Genomic DNA, 21,187 nt, shown 5'->3' on the forward strand with positions numbered 1-21,187 from the left:
AGGATCTCCGCAGGGACCAAAAATATTGCTATGGATATAAAGAAAGGAGCCACAGACAGCCACTTCTTCAAAACTGAGAGAGCAATTATCGTTCAGTACTGAGCCCTCCTGGCCTTAGTTGAGGCTGACCCAAAAAGGAGAGAGGAAAAGAATGAGTAGTTTGAGAAAAAAATCATTTCTGAAAAATGTTACCAAAATATGAACACTCTGTATTAAGGGGTAATAGGAAAACGCAAACTATTTAGTGAACCGTTCCTTGATGTGTATTTGCACTATTCTAGAAACAACTGAGAAATCATGAAGGGTTTATGTACCATCACATAGATTGTATAATCTCTCATCACATAACATGATGAAAAATCATAGAATTAAATAATTTTGCAATCAAAAACATTCAATCAAAAAATTAAAAACTGAGAGCTTTGTCACTTTATATGCACTCTCCATGTGATTCATTCATTAAGACTGGGTGTATCATTAGAAGAAGACTGAAAAAGCTGACAATGATTAAGGACCACAATCACAAGGAATGGCAGTGATTTACTGGTTGAGAATAACACAACTTAACGGTGAGGAAGACTGTGAAGAGGAGAACAGAAAAGAAGAAGAAGGCCCTCTATGTATGGTAGGATTATGTTTTTTTTAACCTTACCGATCAAATTTCTGTTATGCTCCTTGTTTGGCACAATCACATTATAATTTGTTATTTTGGCTGGTAGGTAGAATTGATTATATAAAGTTATCCTAATAAAGTTGAAGCCCCAGTAGGATTCAACTGCTTAGCTTGAAATAAGTTTTATTTGTGAAGATATTAATTTCTGATTCATGCATTTCAATGCATAATACCGGCTATTTTATGGGATTATAAAGCATAAATGGCAGTTATTCATTAAAAAAAAATGTCTTTAATTTCTGAGTTGAGTAATGGAATGATACTAGTCTGGAGGAACTGAAATTGTATACTGTAGCATGGAAGATAATTTTCGTATTCTAGAGCTTTTTGCATTTTGCAGTGTTAACATAAGAAAGTGGTATAGTACTATGGTTAGCATCACTGCCTCAGTTATCCTGTATCCTGTGTTTAATTTTTGTTTGTGTGGAGCCTGCATGGTCTCTGTGGAGGTTAGCACCATATGTATTCATTCCATTTCACATTCCCAAAGACATGCATGTCAGGTTAATTGGCAATTCCACATTGGCCTGCATGAAAGAGTGGGCCCTACGACTGCTGCCCTGTCCAAGGCTATTTCGTGGATTGTACCTGAGATACACTTCTGTCCTGCACAATCTAGAATTGAATTAAGCAGGTTTGAGAATGTTATATTACATTACAATAAAACTGAACTTCAGGCAAAAGTACCAAATGTATACTTTCCATTTCAGTGGAGTGAGAATAATAACTTAGCAGCAACTCATTAATCAACACTGTTCGACTTAAAATATAGTAGTAAATAATGTGCTGAATTTTTTTTTTTAAACTTTAACACGTTTTTAAACTTGAAAGACTGTAATAAAACTACTGGCCACTTAGACCAGGAGGTCCCACTTTCTGTTCATGTTTCTATTGCTGCAAGTATTCTTTCCAATCCATTTCTTAATTAAAACTCAAGTCTTGCTAATTTCAGAATATATCACTTAACTATGTGTCTTATTTTCCATCTTTTTCTCAGAAATTCCTACCAGTGTAGATTACAGTTTATATATTTTTTAGAAGTGCAGGAGCAAGTCTTTGTGGCCTTTCAGGTACTGAGTATCAGATTTTTGGCTTAAAGCCTCTGTGACAGGCACAACATTTCCAGAGGATAAAGCCTTTCACTTATTCAGATTCTCTCCCTTGTTAGGTTCAAGTGACTAGTTGGGCTTTTTACCACAAAGAATCACTCACAAGTTACGCATCGAGTCCTAATGAATAGGAAGAGTCATTTCAATGTCTTTCCATTTCCCTATTTACTATTCTTGATTTTCCTGGTTAGGGTCATGGATTCACTGGGCTTACACCGAGCTTTGGTTTTGAATTGTTACTTTTAGCTCAGACTGTTTTTACTTTTCTCAACCTGATTAATGCCTAATATCTAATACTAGCTTGAGGCAACTGTGTATGGGTCACTACACACACAGAACATACAGGGGATTTATTAATTTTAGGGTATCGTAATGTAGGGCCTAAACTGCATCAAAAAAGAAAGGATGACCTGTCCATTTCAGAAAGCCACACATGTAGATAACCTATGTTTGGGTAAACTTACAATAAAGGTTTGCTTTCATTTTGTTTAACATTTATAATGCAGGAAAAAGTACTCTGAGTTCTCCTATTTTCCTCCCAAATCTCAAAGACACTGGTGAATCTGAATTGGTCCTATATGTGTGTGTAAGTGGGCCCTACATTTAACTGGCGTTCTACTCCCATTCCTGACTTGTTGCAGGTCTCACTAAAATATGATCCAGTCACTGTGACCCTGAACTGCTTTATGAGGACTTGAGAATGTTATTATTTTACTAGATTCTTTTAATGATGTCTAGGAAACATCAGGGGGTACATGCAGAATCTGATCCTGTCAGTTTTCTTTTCCTGTTCCAAATTTTACCATAACTTTGCTTAAATTGCCAAGTTATGAAATTAATGATAGGGACATTCAAATAATGTGGTGACTTTTTTAAAAGTGAGAATCTAATATTGTTGTAAAAACATTGTGCTTTGGGTATTGTTTTAAGTAGTTTACCATAGAAAGGTGATATATGAAGTTATTGCCATAAGTTTGCAATCTCACTTAAAATCAGAAAACTTACTCTCCTCCACACCACTAACTGGTCCTCATTTAAAATGACCCTGTGCTATGAAAGAGCAATTTAAACTTATGTGTCTAAATCTGTGCATCTGAAGGCTCGTAGTTCAAAATTGCATAAAGGAATAAACACAGAAAAACAAAAAAGCAATCAATATTAAAATGAATTAGATTTTAAGCTTTTATTTTTCCATGTTAAGTAATTGTTATTGACATATTTTTGTTATATAGAAGTTTCTTAAGTAGATGGTGCAGTGGCAAGTTCCTCATAGCTTCAGAATCTGGGTTCAAATCCCAGCCTGGCCATTGTCTGTGAGGAGTTTCCATGTAAGTTAGATTGATTGGTGATTCTGAATTAAACCAGTGACTGAGTGTACGATGCAATGGACTGACTTCTAGCATAGGAGAGTTTGGAAAATTAATAACTGATTTTCATTAGAACTCCTGTAATAAAACATCAAGTGTTTCCTTTTTGTCTCATTCTTCTAAGTGAAGGCAGCAGTTTCAAGTTTCAAATAGGGGAATATATTTAAATATTCTTTCAGCCTAAATTTAAGTACGACTGTTTTTTGCAGTTTCTGTATTTCTGAACTCTAATGCTAATGGCAACCATCCAGTTCCTTTAAGTACGCTATTGATAATAAGGGCCATTAGCAAGATACATGTTTTATTATTTATTCTGTTTCTGGTAAATCATCATTATGTTGTGTTCTTAGTCTCAGAGAAGTGTCATACTCAGTTAAGCTCTTAACTGTACAAAACTGAGTTATGTAAAAACTTTACTTGAGATGGTTTTAATTTGTTTGTATATTATGTTTTATGCTTCCATATTTCAGTGGCTTTCCAATGTCCACAAATTTGTATCTATAATCTATAAATCTATATTTATAATCTATAAATATGTAAACTTACAAAATAAACCAAATGTTTTTGCTCTTAGGCAGCTTACTGACTTTTAAACAATACATTATCACTGAAGTCTGTCATGATCGATACACTTGCATTACTGTCAGTGTGTTGTATGTGGTATGTGATTCCAAATGCTTACCATCTTATTCATGTATACCTTAAACAGAGATGGAAGCTTGCCAGGAATCAGCTTAGGTCACGACCTTAGTCAATGGCCAACTGATACTTCCCAGGATACAGCCTCTGGCTTTTCTTCACATGTGACCTTGACCATCTGAGTTAATTATGGGTTTGTTGGATAACCTGCTTCAGTGAAAGGGGCTTCTTTCACTGTAAGATTTCCTGTTTAAAGTTTTACATCAACCCTTAACTTGAACATCCAAAAAGTGTTTAAAAGATGGAATAAATATAAGTGTACTAAAATGTGAAAATCTCTCACTTTGAATGTAAAGCTAAAAGTGCTGATTTGTGAATTTGTTTTTGTCTTTGCTGAAGTCATATATCATATAGTTTTAGGCTGTAACCCATTGGCAATGTGCTGTATCAGTGTGTGCTCCCATCCTCTCTCCCTCTGTGTATTCTGGAGTTTTAGTATTGTAAACCTGCACGTCGGTCTTATTACAGAGTAACGTGTAATTAATATGAATAATAATACATTTTAAACAGTTCTTAAATTAAAACTGCTTTCTTACTGGTTTGATGTTAAAATTCTTATTTTCTGCTTTTTCATTTAATGTGTCCCCCAACTTACCCAATGTGCAGTACTGCGAACTCTTAGTATTTGTAACTCAGTTTGATTCTTAGCTATGGTGCCAAATGTATGTAATTTCCAAGTTTTCTCCAGTCTAAAGACATACTGCCAGTATAAGTAAGAGTAAGAGGATACAGTAAATGTCGCTGTAGCCCCAGTGTTGGTTCCAGCCTTTCTCTATATGCTAACAGAATAAGCTGCTGCCACCTCCTAACTTGTACTGGAAAAACTGGGTTACAAAAATGGATGAACAGACTTAAAAGTATCCTGCTACCTGTTAACTGCATCTTCTTTGTTTCACTATTAACAGGCTTTACCTACTACAGTGTTTTCTGCAGAATACGTGAGTAACATAACTCATTATAGTTTGCAAAGAGTTAATTCATTTTACCTAACTCTAAAATTAGTTCTTTCAGTTGAAGTCTTCCATTTAGTGCCTTGCTTTAAGCCATTTCCTGGCTCCCTCCCTCCCTTCCTCCCCCCACCATGTCTTTATTTGCTCATTGATCTTGCTGCTGCAGCAGACAGGCCAGTGTGCATGCGTGTGGAAACTCAAGCACGACAGAACAGAATTCTTTTTACAGCAGCAGAGGTAAGTACTTCAGTAATCCCTCCTGAAAAATGCTTTTTTTCTGTAACAAGTTAAAAATATATGGCACTGTAAACTATACACAGTAACAGAATAACAGCAAGATTTCAACTAAGAAGCTTCTCCTGCTGTTTAAATGATAGATGGGGATTAGTTAAAAAAAAAAAAAACCATCAATAAACAAGGGCGTGTCTTCGTTCAGGCAGAATAACCTGACAGAATTCAGACGCCTCCATGCTGTCTTGCGGCAACGCTGCTCTTAAGAACTGTGATCAGATCTTTTAAAGGTAAGGTCTATTTGTTTTGTTGAGAAATATTATTTATTCAGAATTCAACATTCTTGTTAAACTTTCACATATGAAAGGACTTACAACTGATGGTTAGTGGTTACTTCCTGGATTCTGCTTTGCACAGCTCTTGCTGGCATTTGCATTTAATTAAAATGTCTCCTTTTCAATATCAGTCACAATACATCCCTGTTACCGAGGAGCTGCTTCAGTTTAACTATTCAGAGGCTAAAACGGCTCACTGAAAACTGCTGATGTTTATTTAAACTAGTGTTGGAAAAGGTGACACGTCCAAAATCATACAGCTACAATACAAGTCAGTCTCGTCTGGGCTCTGTCAAGATGTGTCACTAATAGAAAAGGTTAGTTTCATTATCCTAAGGCATAAATATGTACATGGGCAGGAGAAAATAATTCCAAAATCTCATTGAAATGGCAGAACCCCAATATTCATTCCCAAGAATAATTTAATACAGTGTAGATGTATGTATTGCAATATATTTCTGTGAATGAATTTATTACAAAATGAAAATATTTAAACTCTCATACAGTACCTGTTCCTACATAAAAATTAGAAAGAGTCAGAGACTGATTTAGACTTGATTATATTTATTTTTTTCATCTATAAGGCTTTACATGTGTGGATGTTGTATTTTCCTTAGGCCTGCATATGGCTTAACAACAGAAACATCTTTAGTGTTCTGACATAATTCAGCTGTAAGGGTGTAAAATGGCGATTTGTGTGGGAACAGTTCCATCAATATCTGTAGGCCTATAGGCAATAAGACCTTGAACCAGAATGTAGCAAGTGAAAATGGATATACTGGTGTCCAGCCGGCTTCTGGCCAGTTAGGCTTGACTGTGCTTATTCCACAGAGGTTTGTTTTCTTCAGGAACATTAACTGAAGGTTTTGCTATCTTTTCCTTCATTGTCCAAATGGCTACACTGTATTTTATTATACCCATGTGGTCTGTTAGCTGCATTTTTTGAAAATGACTGATATTTATCAAATTCCTCCTTTGGTAGGAGTCAATAAAAACACTTTAAATTTAAATGCATTTATTACTGTACTTTTACTTCATAGTTTGCATATACATGTAAAGTTTACATTTTATTTTATGCTTTCCATTTGCTCAGAGAAGTGTATCACATAAGATTAACTTGTATTGAATGGAATATATTGAAAGATCACCTTACTGTAAACTGCATATGTACTGTATCATTGCAGATTAACATGTAGTGGGCAACTGGACTGAAAAGGTACTTTGTTTTATTTCTTCCATGTGGATATTCAATATTTCCTCAGTTGCTAATCTGTGTAAAACACTAGGCAATCCCCAATAGTAAAAACTACCACTCACATGCCCACATTGCACTAGGACGATTAGTATTTGCCATTTACCCAGTATGTCCTCAACATAGGCAGACAAACCATCCCAGAATGGGATGAGGTTTCAAGTTTATTGTAAAATCTAAAATAAGACTATAACCTGGTTAGAGAAATTGATGGAGAAACCATTATAACTTATACAATATTAATAGCTTAATAATTGGTGGGATTCTTACAGACTTAGAATACAAGCACATTTATCCATCCATCCATTTTCCAACCCGCTGAATCCGAACACAGGGTCACGGGGGTCTGCTGGAGCCAATCCCAGCCAACACAGGGCACAAGGCAGGAACATTTATTTATTCAGCTATTTCATTTTGAGTGTACTCTGTGTGGTTTTTGTGAGTTGGTTGTTGTAATAGTATGAATTCATCTTCAGATCAGTAAACCACTATCTAATCTATCTATCTATCTATCTATCTATCTATCTATCTATCTATCTATCTATCTATCTATCTATCTATCTAAACACTGCAATTAAATGTTGATGTAACATATATAACATCATTAGCTCTGGGACAGCCTACTTCCATCCAACTATACATTCAAAGAGTTGCAAAAGTGTTCACATTCTGTAAAAGCTTACAAATATTCCTGGATTACAAATTATACGTAGACATCTTCAGTCATTCTGTGTATTATTTGTAAATCCATAAGCATAAGAAGAATCAAGTTAAAGACTACAAAGTTCATCCACCATCCCAACGAATCCATTCTGGATAAGCTGATTAGGAAGATGGTTGGATGTATGGAAGTGCATCCATCCATCTAAAGCTGAAAACTTTAATATGCTGCTTCCATGTTAAGTATTTACACACATTAATATTTAGTTGAGCCAACTTTTGCACACAACGGTAACTTGAAGATCTGTTGGTGTCTATCACATTTGTACACCGGTTTTTACACTGTATTTGTGAACTGCAATTTTAAATGTTTATGTCTGGAGCTCAACTGGGTATCTCAAAATTTTTCGCCCTTTTAAGTTACTCCAGTGCTGCTTCTTAGCTTTGGGCTTAGATTATTGTCCTACAGTACTTAAAATCAACTAAACAAATTTTCTGACAATATGCTCAGTACCGTGGTCCATCCAGCTTTCCTTATCTTGAACAATTTGCCCATTCCCTGCTGATGACAAACCTCTTCACAGCACAATCTTGTTATGGTTCATCCAGGGTTGTTGCCCTGGCCTTTTTCAAATATTATTTGCCTTTTCACATTGTTAATTATGTTTTTGATTTTGTTTTTTTAATTTATATATAATTCTTTGAATTTTAACTGTATTGTTTGTTTATTATTCTGCATTTACATATTATGTAAATACATTTTGTTATATATCTGGGTGGAACTATCTATCTGTTGCTGATAGATAGATAGATAGATAGATAGATAGATAGATAGATAGATAGATAGATAGATAGATAGATAGATAGATAGATAGATAGATAGATAGATAGATAGATAGATACTTTATTAATCCCAATTGGAAATTCACATACTCCAGCAGCAGCATACTGATACAAAAAACAATATTGAATTAAAGAGAGAGGAACGATCTTCTCAGTCTTTCAGTGGAGCAGGACAGTGACAGCAGTCTGTCGCTGAAGCTGCTCTTCTGTCTGGAGATGACACTGTTTAGTGGATGCAGTGGATTCTCCATAAAGGACCACCCTCAGCCTGTATATTCTGGCTGAAGGTTATGCTACTTCAGAGTATCACTGAGATTTGTGGAATTAACTTCTTCATTGTGAGTATTGTTTGGATTTTCTGGGGGTTTTTTTGTTTTTTTTTTGTTCTGTTTCTGCAGATTTGACATTTGGAATACAGACTGGTTTTGTTTGCTTTGGGTTAAGATTTTAGGAAATCCCTTTTTGTTCATTTTTTTGTTCTCATTTTTTAACGCCTGCATTTTTCTGACTTTTTCATTTTTAATTATTTTTAAAAAAAGTTCTTAGGCCAGAGGTTTACAGTTAATCTCTCCTTTTGAGTACACGTTTGTTTTTTTTGTGAAATTTAACTCTACTTTTTGACTTGTGCGGGCAGGAAGCCTACCTTTATGAGATTGGGGCCAGCATGTCTAAGGAGAGGCCTTCCTTGAGGGTTAAGACCTGGTGGAGCACTAGTTTGGCATTTAATTATTATGAGGCCTGTACCTGCACACATTATGCTATTTGAATGTGAGAAACCACAACAAATGCTGTAACCATCATACTTCACTATGGGGGAAATATTTATTGGGGACATGAGCAGTATTGGTTTTCTGCCATACATAGGGTTTAGAATGCAAGCCTAAAAGCTGAACCTAGACCTTTCCTCAGAACATAGCGGGATCATTCCCATGCTTTCTCAAAAGCTTAAAGCGAGCTTCAAGATGATTCTCCTTGATTAAAGGCACCCCTACTGACTAGTGTTATTCTTCACACAGTGCTTCACACAGCCAACTGGTACATATTCACCCCATTTACTACTCTTAAAGGGAATATAATTTTGTAAGGTAATTCTTGCCATTTTTGAGGCTTTGCACCTAAGTATCTGTTCTTTGTAATGAAGTTTCTGCTTCTTTTTTATTAAAACCTACATTACTTGGCAAGATTCAAACAATCTGAAATCGATTTTAACCTGATTCCTAATTATCATTTTTTTTACCTCTGATTTCTGTAAACTCCATCCATTTTCCAACCCGCTGAATCCAAACACAGGGTCACGGGGGTCCGCTGGAGCCAATCCCAGCCAACACAAGGCACAAGGCAGGAACCAATCCCAGGCAGGGTGCCAACCCACCGCAGGATTTCTGTAAACTTTACCCTGTAAACAATAACAATTATTAATTCAAAAAATGAATTTATTTGTACATAGGCAAAGGCCAATAAAGAAGAAACTGAGTCCCTATTAGGGTGGTTAGTGCTGCCAAAGTACACAAGTCTGAATACTGTAATTATTCAATTAAATTATCTACATTTTTGACTTTCTTATTTCAGACAAATAATTTTATTTTTGATCATGAGAACCTGCAATAAAAATAGGTATCAGAATGTGTCATTTGTAATTCAGTCTTCTTCTTTCGGCTGCTCCCGTTAGGGGTTGCCACAGTGGATCATCTTCTTCCATATCTTTCTGTCCTCTGCATCTTGCGCTCTTAATTCAGTAATTCAGTAACATTTGAAAACAGTTAAAGCAAACCTATTTTTAAAAAACCTTTATGGCAATTTTAAATTATCAATTCAGTTTGTGAACCTGTTTTTTGCAATAAATGGTCACAAGTCTATCCTGGCAGCATTGACCACATGGCTGGAATGAACAATATAGAGGGCAATGTTCCATAAACAGAGCATGCTTATGATTAAATAATTATTATCTGCAGTACTGTACTTACCTGTTAGTAACTGACTGGCCCAGAAGTCATTCAAGCAAGAGTAGAGGCGTAGTCTAATTCTCATGTGTTAGCTAATGGCTGATCATTGCAACATCTGCAATAAATGACTAAAGAATCATGCCTTTCTAGTTAGAACATAATGCATGCACTGTACTTAAAATGAACTCTGATTAAATTTACTTGCTACAATTTTGCTTCAAAACTTTTAGTATGGGCCACAAAAGTAGTAATAAAGCAGACTTTCAATCCAGTGATGGTTCTCTTCATCTCCTCTTCCATAACATAGCATGTTTATGAGTAGATAATATTTATTGTCTTCAGTATATAACCTCAGTACTCCCCATTAAACAGCACACTCACCTACTACCAAATTCTTCCTATAGAATTTTTTGAAAACTTTACGCCAGTGATCAAGAATTAAATCTGTATTTGTACTGTGGTTGTACTCTTACTACCTGTGTCAAGGACTCTCAGGCTCATTTTTTAACAACATGATAGTTAAAAATGCAATACAAATAACAAAGGAACCAACAGCTCCCTGGCTAACTTGGACCCTTTTACACATCTATTTTCATCAACAGCATATTTTAATAAAATATTTCTAAAGAAATGAGAAAGAAAAAAGCCATGAGGTCTGAGAAATACTAATCTGCTACACAGTGTTGGCTCTGTGTCCCAAGGGCACCAGTCTCCATGGCGGAACTGAGTGTTGTTTTAATGTGCGATTGCAAGGGATGATATCTCTAAGGGGGAACCCCTTCCTCCTTTGCCAATTTCAGTTACACATTTCTATTTTGGATATGTCTTTTAGGGTGCAGTAACGAACTTTGGAAAATCAACTGATTATAGTAGTGCTCATGTCAAAATAGTGAAAATACTTGCGAGGGATCTGGTTTATCAACACCTGTTCTATCAGGACTCTGCCAGGAATGTGGGTTTTGGATTCATGAAAAATCCTTTTTTGTTTTAACTCTTCTGAACAGATTTTTTTTAATTGTTATTCCTTTTTTATTTTTTATTTTAATATGGTCTTGGCCATTTTTTGTTGTGCATGACTGTGGCCATATTGGAAGTCACATTATGTATTACCATCATGCTCTATAAAATACAGCTGTTAGCATCCAAGCTGTGGATCTTATATTTTCATATCCTTGTTAATATAGAGGAAGTTCTAAGGCACCTCCATGAAGACTTTGACAGGGCTTGCCGCTTTGTTTCTTTATTTAACCTTTACATTGTGTTTTGACAATTATTCCTTTCTTTCACTATGAGTTTTGGCCTCTGCCTGCCCTATATAAGTGCATGCCTTCTCTAATCAGGGTTTTTCATTTCTTGGTCATTTCTCTTAAAAAAACGAAACTAACTCAGTCACCTGTTGATTGGAAGCAGAATCATAACAGTCTCTTAAACATCCATATCATTTACCCTGTCTGTCTGAAGCAGAAGAAACTTTGACACACTTCAATAAAGCTAGTTGGCCGTCATCCTTTATATTTAAACAGTGTCTTACATTTTACTTGGATTCCTTTTATTTAAATTATTTTTCTTTAGTAGTCACTGTTCTGATGTTTTCCTGATTTCCCAGACTTTTGCCTTATTGGCTATTGATTTTGCATTATCTTTTTTCTATGGGTTAGACTATCTACACCCTACTTTCCATTTTCCTGATCATGTGTACCCTCCCATCATATTTCTGCTTTACTAAAATTAAGCCGTTCTCTAAACATGGTACAGTTGCAGTTTGTTCACCATCTCATTTAGGCCATGCGCAGATGCTTAACTGACTCTAGCTCATAGATGTTATTAGCACAGAATTTGAGTTTTGACTTGATAAAAACTGCCGCCAGCTTACAGTATGACACACTCTTTCACAATAAAGTTCTAATGAATTTCATTAAAAGAAGCCAATAAGTTCTGGCATAAACTCTATTTGTAACAGTGACATTTTATGCCAAAAAATATATAAATGCAAAAATGTACACCATAAACTGCTCAAAAGAGCTACTGACATGAAATTTACTTTTACTGCGATTAAATTATTAAACATCTGCTATAAAATAAGAAAAAAATAGACAAAAATAATGCATAGTAGATTTGATCAAATATAAAATTCTCAGAAGCCATTTTGTTTGAGATATTCATATCACTTGAACACAATTCTGCCCTCTGGTGGTTAAAATAGTACAGCTATGTTAAATTTAGAAAATGGATTTGTGGCAGTACAGTAGACTATTTTGCAAGTTAATATGGAAAGCTGTGCTATCTTTAGTTAATTTCACATACAGAGATTTTTGCGCGATGCACCATATTTAAAATCATAGATAATGTGTGTTTGCAGTTCACCCATATATTGATTAAAAGGTGAACGGGAGCTTTACTCTAGAAGAAACCAGATTTGGCTGAAAGGAACACTTCAGCCAAATGAGAACTGACTCTCCACATCACAATTACAGTGTGTCTTGGGATCATTGGTAAGCTTCAAAAAGGCTAAAGGAATACAATTTAAATATAGAGATTTGACAAGTTTATAAAGTTTGTGCTTACACATTATACAATGAAGATAGTGTACTCTTATGAAGTGTGCTGCATTTTAAAATAAAATACCTGATGATTTTTCTGTTTCCTATATAGGACCAACAAGGCAACAGTTTACATTCAGAAAAGATGACGCATTCACCTCTTCAGTTTGTGGCGGGAAAAAAGGATGAAATTGAAGCAGTTATGGATATATTTGAAAAAGGAACTGAAGTCATTGTGGAAGTAGTTGGGGAGTTATTTCCAATATTTCAGGTTGTAGCTCCTGTTGTTAAACTTGCTCTGGATAACATGGAAAGCAAAGAGGCAAGGTTTATGAAAGAACAATTTCAGAAAATTGAGGACGAATTGGGTGAAATTTCAGATGAACTCAGAAATATCAGCAATGAACTTGATAAAACTCGAATGGAAGAAGAATGCTTCACTATTGAAGAAGATCTCAGAAACCAGTTTGAGAATTACATTGAATTCTTAAATGTTGGCAAAAATTTCAAGAAAGCCAAAAGAAAAGTTTTCCTTGATCACTTTGAGGCCACTAAAGGAGAGGATGGACTAGAGACTCTGTACCAGGCAGTTATGGAAGAATACACCTTTGGAAAAAGTATACTGAAAATAGTAATGGAGTATCATAAAAGAGACAGACGCATCTTAGAAGATTTCTGTGCCCGTCTTATAAAGCTTTTCTTTATGGGTATTATATCTCTCTTGGCCTATACTGCACTTAAAGGAAATGAAGAGGACGAAACTCCTGAAAGGTGGGAAGAGAAGATGGAAGACGTCGAAGAGATTAAAAGAAAGTGGCAGGGAAAAATGGAGGCCATTGAAAAGAAAATCAAAGCAGTGGTTGAGGACTGCAAAACCAATTTTGCACAGCAGGCAAAAGAAGATACTGAGCAGCTTCTTCGAGGCAACAAAGAAATTAAGAGCAAGGAGTTCACTGATAACGTCCTTGAATTTTTAAAAAAGAAATACTATTGGGTGAGCTGGTCTGTGAGGGTCTATTACCACTCAGTCAATTGGTTTAAAGATTTTAGAACAGGTAAAAATTACCATAACATCACTGGGTCTAGTCATTTTGAATTTTCTGACATTAACAATGTCAATGTGGTTGTGTCCTATTGTGTTGAACCAAAAATTATTGACAAATCTAAAGTACGACAATTGATTGAGGAGCAAAAAAAGGACAACAACATGGTAGCAGTCACACAAGTATTTGCAGAAAGTTTCCCATCCTGTGTGGTACATGCAGTGAACCATCATAAAGATGTCTATGAATCAAGCAATTTTCAGCCAGAGTACTACTATTCAGGACAATTTAAAAATTGTGTTCTTTGCATTCATTCAGATTAAGAAACACAGTAGTTCTACCTTACTGCTATATCCAACTAAAAGTAACTTTAAGTTAACTTTATTTTCTTGCAAGTAGTGGAAAAGGTGTTATTGTTACTGTGGCCACTTCAAAAGCCTCCTGAAATATTCACTTCAGAAATTGGTTCAGATTGTATTTTTAATCATTTTCTGTTGTCATTACTATGCTCTTGGTTTTTTCTTTACAATATTAATTAATTACATACTATATGTAGATTCCTCTAGGCAGAACAGTCTAATCCAGTAAATTCTGAAAAATGTACAAGTGTTAAAACATTTGTACAAAGAGAGCCCTTGACCCTTTAATGGGAATATTTTATCAATTTAAGTAAATCATAGCAATACCTATGTATTGCTTTAAAATTTATTTTTTCTTTAGAAGTTATTTAAGCTTCAACATAACATACCTTTCAACTTAATTTTCTTTTAAAAGGGGAAATGTTTTGTTATCGTTTGGTGCAAGTGTAATATAATGCGTCTGGCTTTGTTGCAAGCAATATACTCTTCCGCCTCTCTATGCTTCGACTCCATTTTCATTGCTGGGCTTCTGTGTACCACTTCCTTGTTCCTCATGTTTTTTATGGGCTTGTTCTAATAGCCTATTTTTAATGTACATATAACTGAATTTAGATACAGAAAATTAAAAAAAAATCAGCAGAGGAAAGGAACCCTGCACTGGGTTTCATTTCAAACGGGAAGGCCTGTCTTATCTATTTTATTTTCTTTTATTCTTTGTACATAAAAAATATTCTTTGTGATGCTATTGCTCTTCATTTGTCTTATGTGATTTTGACTGGAGCCACAGGATGTGTCATAAATGTGCCTTTTGCAGTCTTTTGCTACTGAAAATATTCTACAGATCTGTCCAGGATTAAAGAACCTGTAAAATGTTATTTTACATATTTCCTTTTTAAAAAAATGATGTCACTGGTTGAGCTTAGGGTTTTTGATTGGGGTAGGCCCATTAGAGGCCCTGTGCTCTCTGGGGGTTTTACCTGGTGCCTGTGGGGTTGTCCAGTAACTGCTTAGTTGGGCTTAGATTTCCCCTAACCTGGGGCTGCTGGGGCTTTCTTAGTTTCCCTTATCCTCAGTCAGGCTTACTTTCTCTCCTCCACTGCTGGGGATTTTGGATTCCTTTCCTGCTGTCTTTCATCCCCTTATGTTAGACCACCAGTCTACATTCTCTCTTGGGATGTCTCAAGGGGCTCCCTGTCCCTTAGCTACCGTGGAGTGTGTCAGGTTTGCTGACTGAGATGCTGGATCATGTCAGTTTAAAAGAGTTAAAAGAATGAAAATTGCTAGGAGTGTCACAATTACCAACTGTGTGCAGACCTTCTAGTATAGTCATGACGGAGCGTGTGCTGTACGAAGGGTTAACAGCTATGGCGACTTCAGCCTAAGTTTCACCCCTTTTTTTCTTTTTTACATTTTATTTTGGTACATATAGTACAGGAAATCAGACAGATGTGCTTCTCTTCTGTTTGCAAGACTTCTGTTTGCAAGATCCAAACCATGCGTGTTCCTTATTCCTTGTTGCTGCATTACATGCATTATATTTTCAGATGAGCATCCATTGCTTGTCAGATTTCCTGCAAACAGAGCCCATTCCTACGATTAAAGACAACGTCAAACTTGTTTTATTTTATTGTAGCAAGTCGTGGACTAGTTGTAGCGAGTCACTGAGCATGTCACATTATGTAACCTGCTTCACAGGAGTGTGCCATTGATTGTCCGACTCGCTAGGATTATGTTAATGAAGGCTATAATTGAAAATTGCTGGAAAAGTCATGTTATATGACATAGCTTTAAGGTGTCAATATTTATGTGTTCTGCTTGAAAACATGATACGTACATAATATCTGTGTAAAAGAAGATGACAAACTATGCCATGTTTGGCTATTGACCCAACTATCTTATGCACCCATTCCCAGTAATTCATCACAATGAAACTCTAAAAATGAATGTAAATGTTGAAATATAATGTTTACAAACAAGAAGACTATAATATCCATATTACTAACCGAGAATGCTAAACCGGATGATGGACGCAGGCACATCCGGCAATGGGCCGTAGCTGCAAAAAGACGTACTGCGCAGGCGCAAAAAGAGTCCGCGAGAGTCGGCTGAGGAGCCGAGAAAGGCGGACAAAAGAGGGCGAGAGAGGCGGACAAGACCACAGAGAAAAGGAGTGAGCACAGGAAAAATGGAGAAATGAGGAAACGCAGGCAAAGCACGAAACACATTGCACAGGAGACTAGACCCAAAAAAAAAAAAAAAAAAAAAGAGGCTCGCGCACAACAGCAAGGCACCCCCCCCCCTACAGGCACCGGACGGGACACACACCAAGAGGGGGATTCAACAAGCCCATGGAACACAAAAAAAAGAACACAAAACCACCCCACAGACCCTACAAGCAAGGGACGGGACACACACAAACAGGGGGATTCAACAAGACACAGGAACACAAAAAGAAAGAAGACGCTCGCGCGACAACCCCTCAAACACACACACACACACACATCCATAAGAAGTGACACCCAAAGCCACATATTCTAAAGTGAACATCAACACCTTCACACTAGACAGCATAGGTGTCAGCATTGGTGGATCTCCTTACAATAAAGCACTATTAACCGTTCAACTGCAGAAAAGGAAACATATTAACAGTGACTGCGATACTCCTTATTACTTATCCATATTTAGCATGCTGAGAAAGAAACAAGTCATGAATACACGGTCACGGGTACAAAACGAAAAGGAAAGGATAACAGGAACAAACACACGAACACGAAAGAAACAACAAAATAGACGGCTATGCAGCATAGGTGGATCTCATTACAATAAGGCACTATTAACCGTTCAACCGCAGAAAAGGCTCCATATTAACAGTGAGTGCAATACTCCTTATTACTTATCCATATTTCTAAAAGAAAAAATGACTCGACTCCAAAAACGCAAAGCTCAACTAAAGCTTCTAACTAACGATGTACCTAAAAGTAAAAACTTTACGAACTGCATTAGATCCTACAATAGTTCATTTAATATGCACAAATCTACATCCTAGATCCACATGACGCAAACTATCAATCAAAGTGCTGCATCGCAACAGGCACGGATTCAAAACGAAACACCTCCCGTCTCAGACATACGTTAATGGCAGCGAAGGCTACAACGGGCTTCTCACACAGCACAGACAAATCGATTACAGCTCCAAAACAACACGTCCCAAATACTACACATGCAACAACGCGCCTCTCAAACGGCACAAGCAAAACATACACCAGGAAAATTCATTCGGATTAATGAATGTCATTTGCAATCATTGTCATTCGGTTCACTTCCCTGAAGAAACAACTGGCAATACAAGTTATACATTTACACGTTGTTGTCAAAAGGGTCAAATTAGACTGCCTTCTTTACATTCATATACTGAATATCTACAGAAGCTTATAACTGACGATGTACCTGAAAGTGAAATCTTTGTCAACTACATTAGATCGTACAAATCGGAATCCACTATGAACATTAACGGTGGCACTGCACGTGACATCCGTCTTGAAAAAATGTTGTTTATTGATGAAAGTTCAATGGCATGAACAAACGTTTATGAATAATAATATTCGATTTGGAGGAAAGGTACTTTTATGAGGAGGAGATTTTAGACAGTGATTATCTATTCTTCCAGATGCCATGCACTCAGCTATTGTTCAGTGCACCTTAAAATACGCAGACAATTGGCATTGCTTTCAAAAGATACAGTTAGTAAAAAAGATACGATGTCCAGAACCAAATCATAACAATTGCTTATTACAACTGAGAGATGGTACACTCACCAATACAGATGTACTTCAGCCACATATTATTACAATTCCTCAAGCCTTTATCTGCGACAACTTAGTTACAGAGAGATTTGGAACAGCAATCTCATTAGACCAAATGCCCCTTTTAACACAACGCACTATATTATGTCCAAAAAATATTAATGTGGAAAACATAAATACCCAAGTCATTCCATTACTTCCTGGAAAGACACAACTCTTTCTAAGCTCTGACAAACTTGACTCTGATCACAACAATAAGCATCTTAAATGACCTTACAAGTTCTGAGCTGGAATTACCTTTTACACTTAAACGGCGTGTACAAAGAAATTTTCAAATAAACCTTTACACTGTGCCACACACTTTATTGTTTGCTTTCTATTTGCATCATCTACACCGTCACACTATTCTATATCTCATTCATACATCACGCTCTTTGTCATTCCCAACACCAGGGGTTGGCGAGCGAAGCGAGCAGGGGGCGGAGCCCCCTAGTCAGTAGAGAACCAGAAAACAAATACAAATAAGTTCAACACCTCAGATACTCTCGATGAAAAGAAATGCTTCCTGCTTTCATTCACTAATGGTGTTCTTAATTCTAATGAATGACATTAAATGCAGATTACACAAATTTCTTAGAAGTAAACTGCTGGATTAATTGTTTTTATTCTACAAAGAGTATTGAGCATGTTGATTAGGTTTTTCAAAAGACCTCCAAAAAGATTGAGTGATATGCCCTTTAAATTTTGTGTTTTCAGTCAGATTTCATAATGAAGAAATTGTCATTTTTGTGGCCAACTGGGACTTTAAATTGGAAGTTAACATGTTACTCATTTGGTAAATTACTCAAATAATTGTAATGTAAAAAATATCTGTATATACGGTACATGGCTTGTTTTATTCCAATTGGTACATTGTTTAGAAGCACTATAAAGGATAAATTCTGTTTGTTTATTCTTTTAACTGTGGCTTATTTTACCTACAGTATCTGTTAACATTTTGGGTTCTGTTCTCACATCTGCTTAACTATAATAGATTTACAAAATGACATGTTACTGAGTGAAATATACTACATAAGAACATCAAATTCTTAATTACTACACATCTGTCTCTCATAAAATAATACGCTTTTTGTTAATCAACAGTGGTTAATAATTGCACTGTAAAATGCATTGGAACAGAAAACATTATCAAAAGTTCTCTATAAAATAAACATTGACTAATTTATTAATTGGCTGAATGGTTTTGACTGTTTTTTTTTTCTAAAAAAATCACAGGGTCTGTTTTGTATAGTTTGTAAAATAATCAAAGTCAACTGGTACACCAAAAACATAAAAGGGAACGTAGATTATGTGTGGACGTTTTCAAATGCCTCCTGAATCTTTTTGATATATAAGAGTCTGAAATCAAATCTCACTCAGTCACAATGAATTTTTATGTTCTCCCCATGTCTTGGTCAGATTCTCTGTTCTTCTCCTACATTCCAATTTTTAGTTATTTTTCTTTTTTAATAAAACTTTTAAGTTCTTTTATATTTTTACATGACTAATGCCTTGGTTAATTTATTTTTATTTATTGGTTATTTACTGGCATTTCAGACATTTCCCAGATGCATTCTGGTCATTTCAAAGACTAGATATTTTGCCATTTATATCGAAAATTCTTATTAATACAAGAGAATATTGTTTTTTTAACCGATTGGAGAAATTTCATAACTGAATGTAGCACATAGTGCATACTTTGTACAGAATCATCTCCTAAGGATTGTCCCATCCAAGAATAAAACATTGAAAAGGTCTGAAAATATCAAAAGCAATTTATTAAAACAAGAAAACAAATACAATGCTAAACGAAAACTTGGGTTACCCACTTCTCCAAACTATGTTGGTTTTGGGCACTTTCTAGCTTTTTGAGTTTTGCGCACTTGAGAACACCTCATCATGCTTTAAAAATTAGGACAACTCCAGTGGTATAATGACTAAGGTATAGTGTTTTGGTTTCATGTAAGACCTTCACATAATCTGTATATGCTCCAAATATAAAAAAGAATGCATGAAAACAATTATACTGTACTCTGCTACTATAAGTCAATTTGGATAAATTGACACATATACATACACAATAATAAGTAAATCAATTCCAGATCAGTGACAAATGTTCAAATCCAAGAGCTGGTAGACTACAGTGCCACCTGGTGGCAGTTAGAATCACTTCAACTCTAAACTTTGTGTTTTATTTAAAGCATAGGTTTTTAAACCATGAGTCACAGCCAGTGTGCCTCATTTTGGGTTGCACAAAATTGTGATTCATAATTGTTATCAATGGGAATGGGTCGAGTATGGTTTGTATAGTGCCTTGCAATGGATGAGGAATGACTGTCGACAGCAATTCTGGGTCTTGAAGACAAAAAAAGGGCATTCTATTCCTAAACCCACATAATCTAATTCAGGATTGCAGTGAGAATGAGCCTATTCCAAAAGAACAGAAGAAGACACAGGGTGTTACTCACACAAACCCTCCCACACCGTAGTCTTAAGTCATTAAGCTCAGTGGCAAAAGGAAAAGACAGGCAATACAAAGAGAAGGAGAGATAGAAGGTAATAGGAAGTACTACAGCAGTGATACTCAACAGACCAAATCCACCTGTGAGAGCTCTGTGGTCCTATATTGTTCTGATTAATTACAACACAAAGTAATCTCATCTTCATTTTTCAATACCAAAAGCACAAACACACGCACAATATGGCTATTTATTTATTTATGAAAAACAGCATCCACTCCACAAGTGACACGACTGTTTTCATTTTACCAAACATGTTTATCCTAAGGCACTGTATTTCACTTACAGGATTACAGTAGCTGTCCTTAAAGTTAGCAACATGAAACACATGCCTAGGTGCTTCTTTGCTCAAAGAAATAGTATGACAGATTTTTTATGTGATTATTAAACAATAAAATCTCTGCTTTTCTTAGGACTTATGAGAAACACTAGACCAACTATATGCATTGCCTATTCATGCAGCTGCCCATCTGAGTAAATTCAATTTCCATCTGCTGTTGACAGTTCTACCAAAGTTGCCTTTCAAATGATCTTTGACTTGTTCTTGTCTTAAGTAAGAAGGAAAGAGCTACATTCCATGATGTTGAAGCCAACATGGCAAAGATATCTTTTGATAAAACTAGCCAAAAACTTTCCAGAGATATTCAACAATTTTGTAATTCTACAGAGTGTTCTTATGTTTGCAGGGATCCTTTCTCATTGGCATCTGATGGGCATTTTCAAACTGTAGCCTATACTGTTACATGCACTTGATTAAGCCATATTTCAACTGGGAATGGCATACATCTATGTTTAATACAAATAATACACAGTATGTTTATA

General features: G+C 35.8%; 1 protein-coding gene across 3 annotated transcripts; it reads left to right on the forward strand.

The window, feature by feature from the left end:
* Positions 1 to 16: 16 nt before the first annotated feature.
* On the forward strand, positions 17 to 19,036 carry LOC114646147 (uncharacterized). Of its 3 annotated transcripts, XM_028794159.2 has the most exons (3): positions 4,944 to 5,035; positions 5,235 to 5,319; positions 12,715 to 19,036. In XM_028794159.2, exon 3 carries the CDS (start codon positions 12,748 to 12,750, stop codon positions 13,966 to 13,968), a length of 1,221 nt encoding a protein of 406 aa, XP_028649992.1. In that variant the 5' UTR covers positions 4,944 to 5,035; positions 5,235 to 5,319; positions 12,715 to 12,747; the 3' UTR covers positions 13,969 to 19,036. The 3 variants fall into 3 exon arrangements, with proteins under 3 accessions (XP_028649989.1, XP_028649990.1, XP_028649992.1); XM_028794156.2 differs by lacking the exons at positions 4,944 to 5,035; positions 5,235 to 5,319 and adding an exon at positions 17 to 625; XM_028794157.2 differs by lacking the exon at positions 5,235 to 5,319 and having other exon boundaries at positions 4,927 to 5,035.
* The last annotated feature ends 2,151 nt before the right edge of the window (positions 19,037 to 21,187 follow it).

This window comes from Erpetoichthys calabaricus, chromosome 2, assembly GCF_900747795.2.
Source record: "Erpetoichthys calabaricus chromosome 2, fErpCal1.3, whole genome shotgun sequence".
NCBI classification, from domain to species: Eukaryota; Metazoa; Chordata; class Cladistia; order Polypteriformes; family Polypteridae; genus Erpetoichthys; species Erpetoichthys calabaricus.

Excerpts from the sequence above, each read along its gene's own strand:
- LOC114646147 (XM_028794156.2), top strand. The coding sequence starts at position 530 with ATGGCAGTGATTTACTGGTTGAGAATAACACAACTTAACGGTGAGGAA. Across the intron at positions 626-12,714 it reads AAGAAGGCCCTCTATGTATG|GACCAACAAGGCAACAGTTT; the intron begins GTAGGATTATGT and ends TTTCCTATATAG.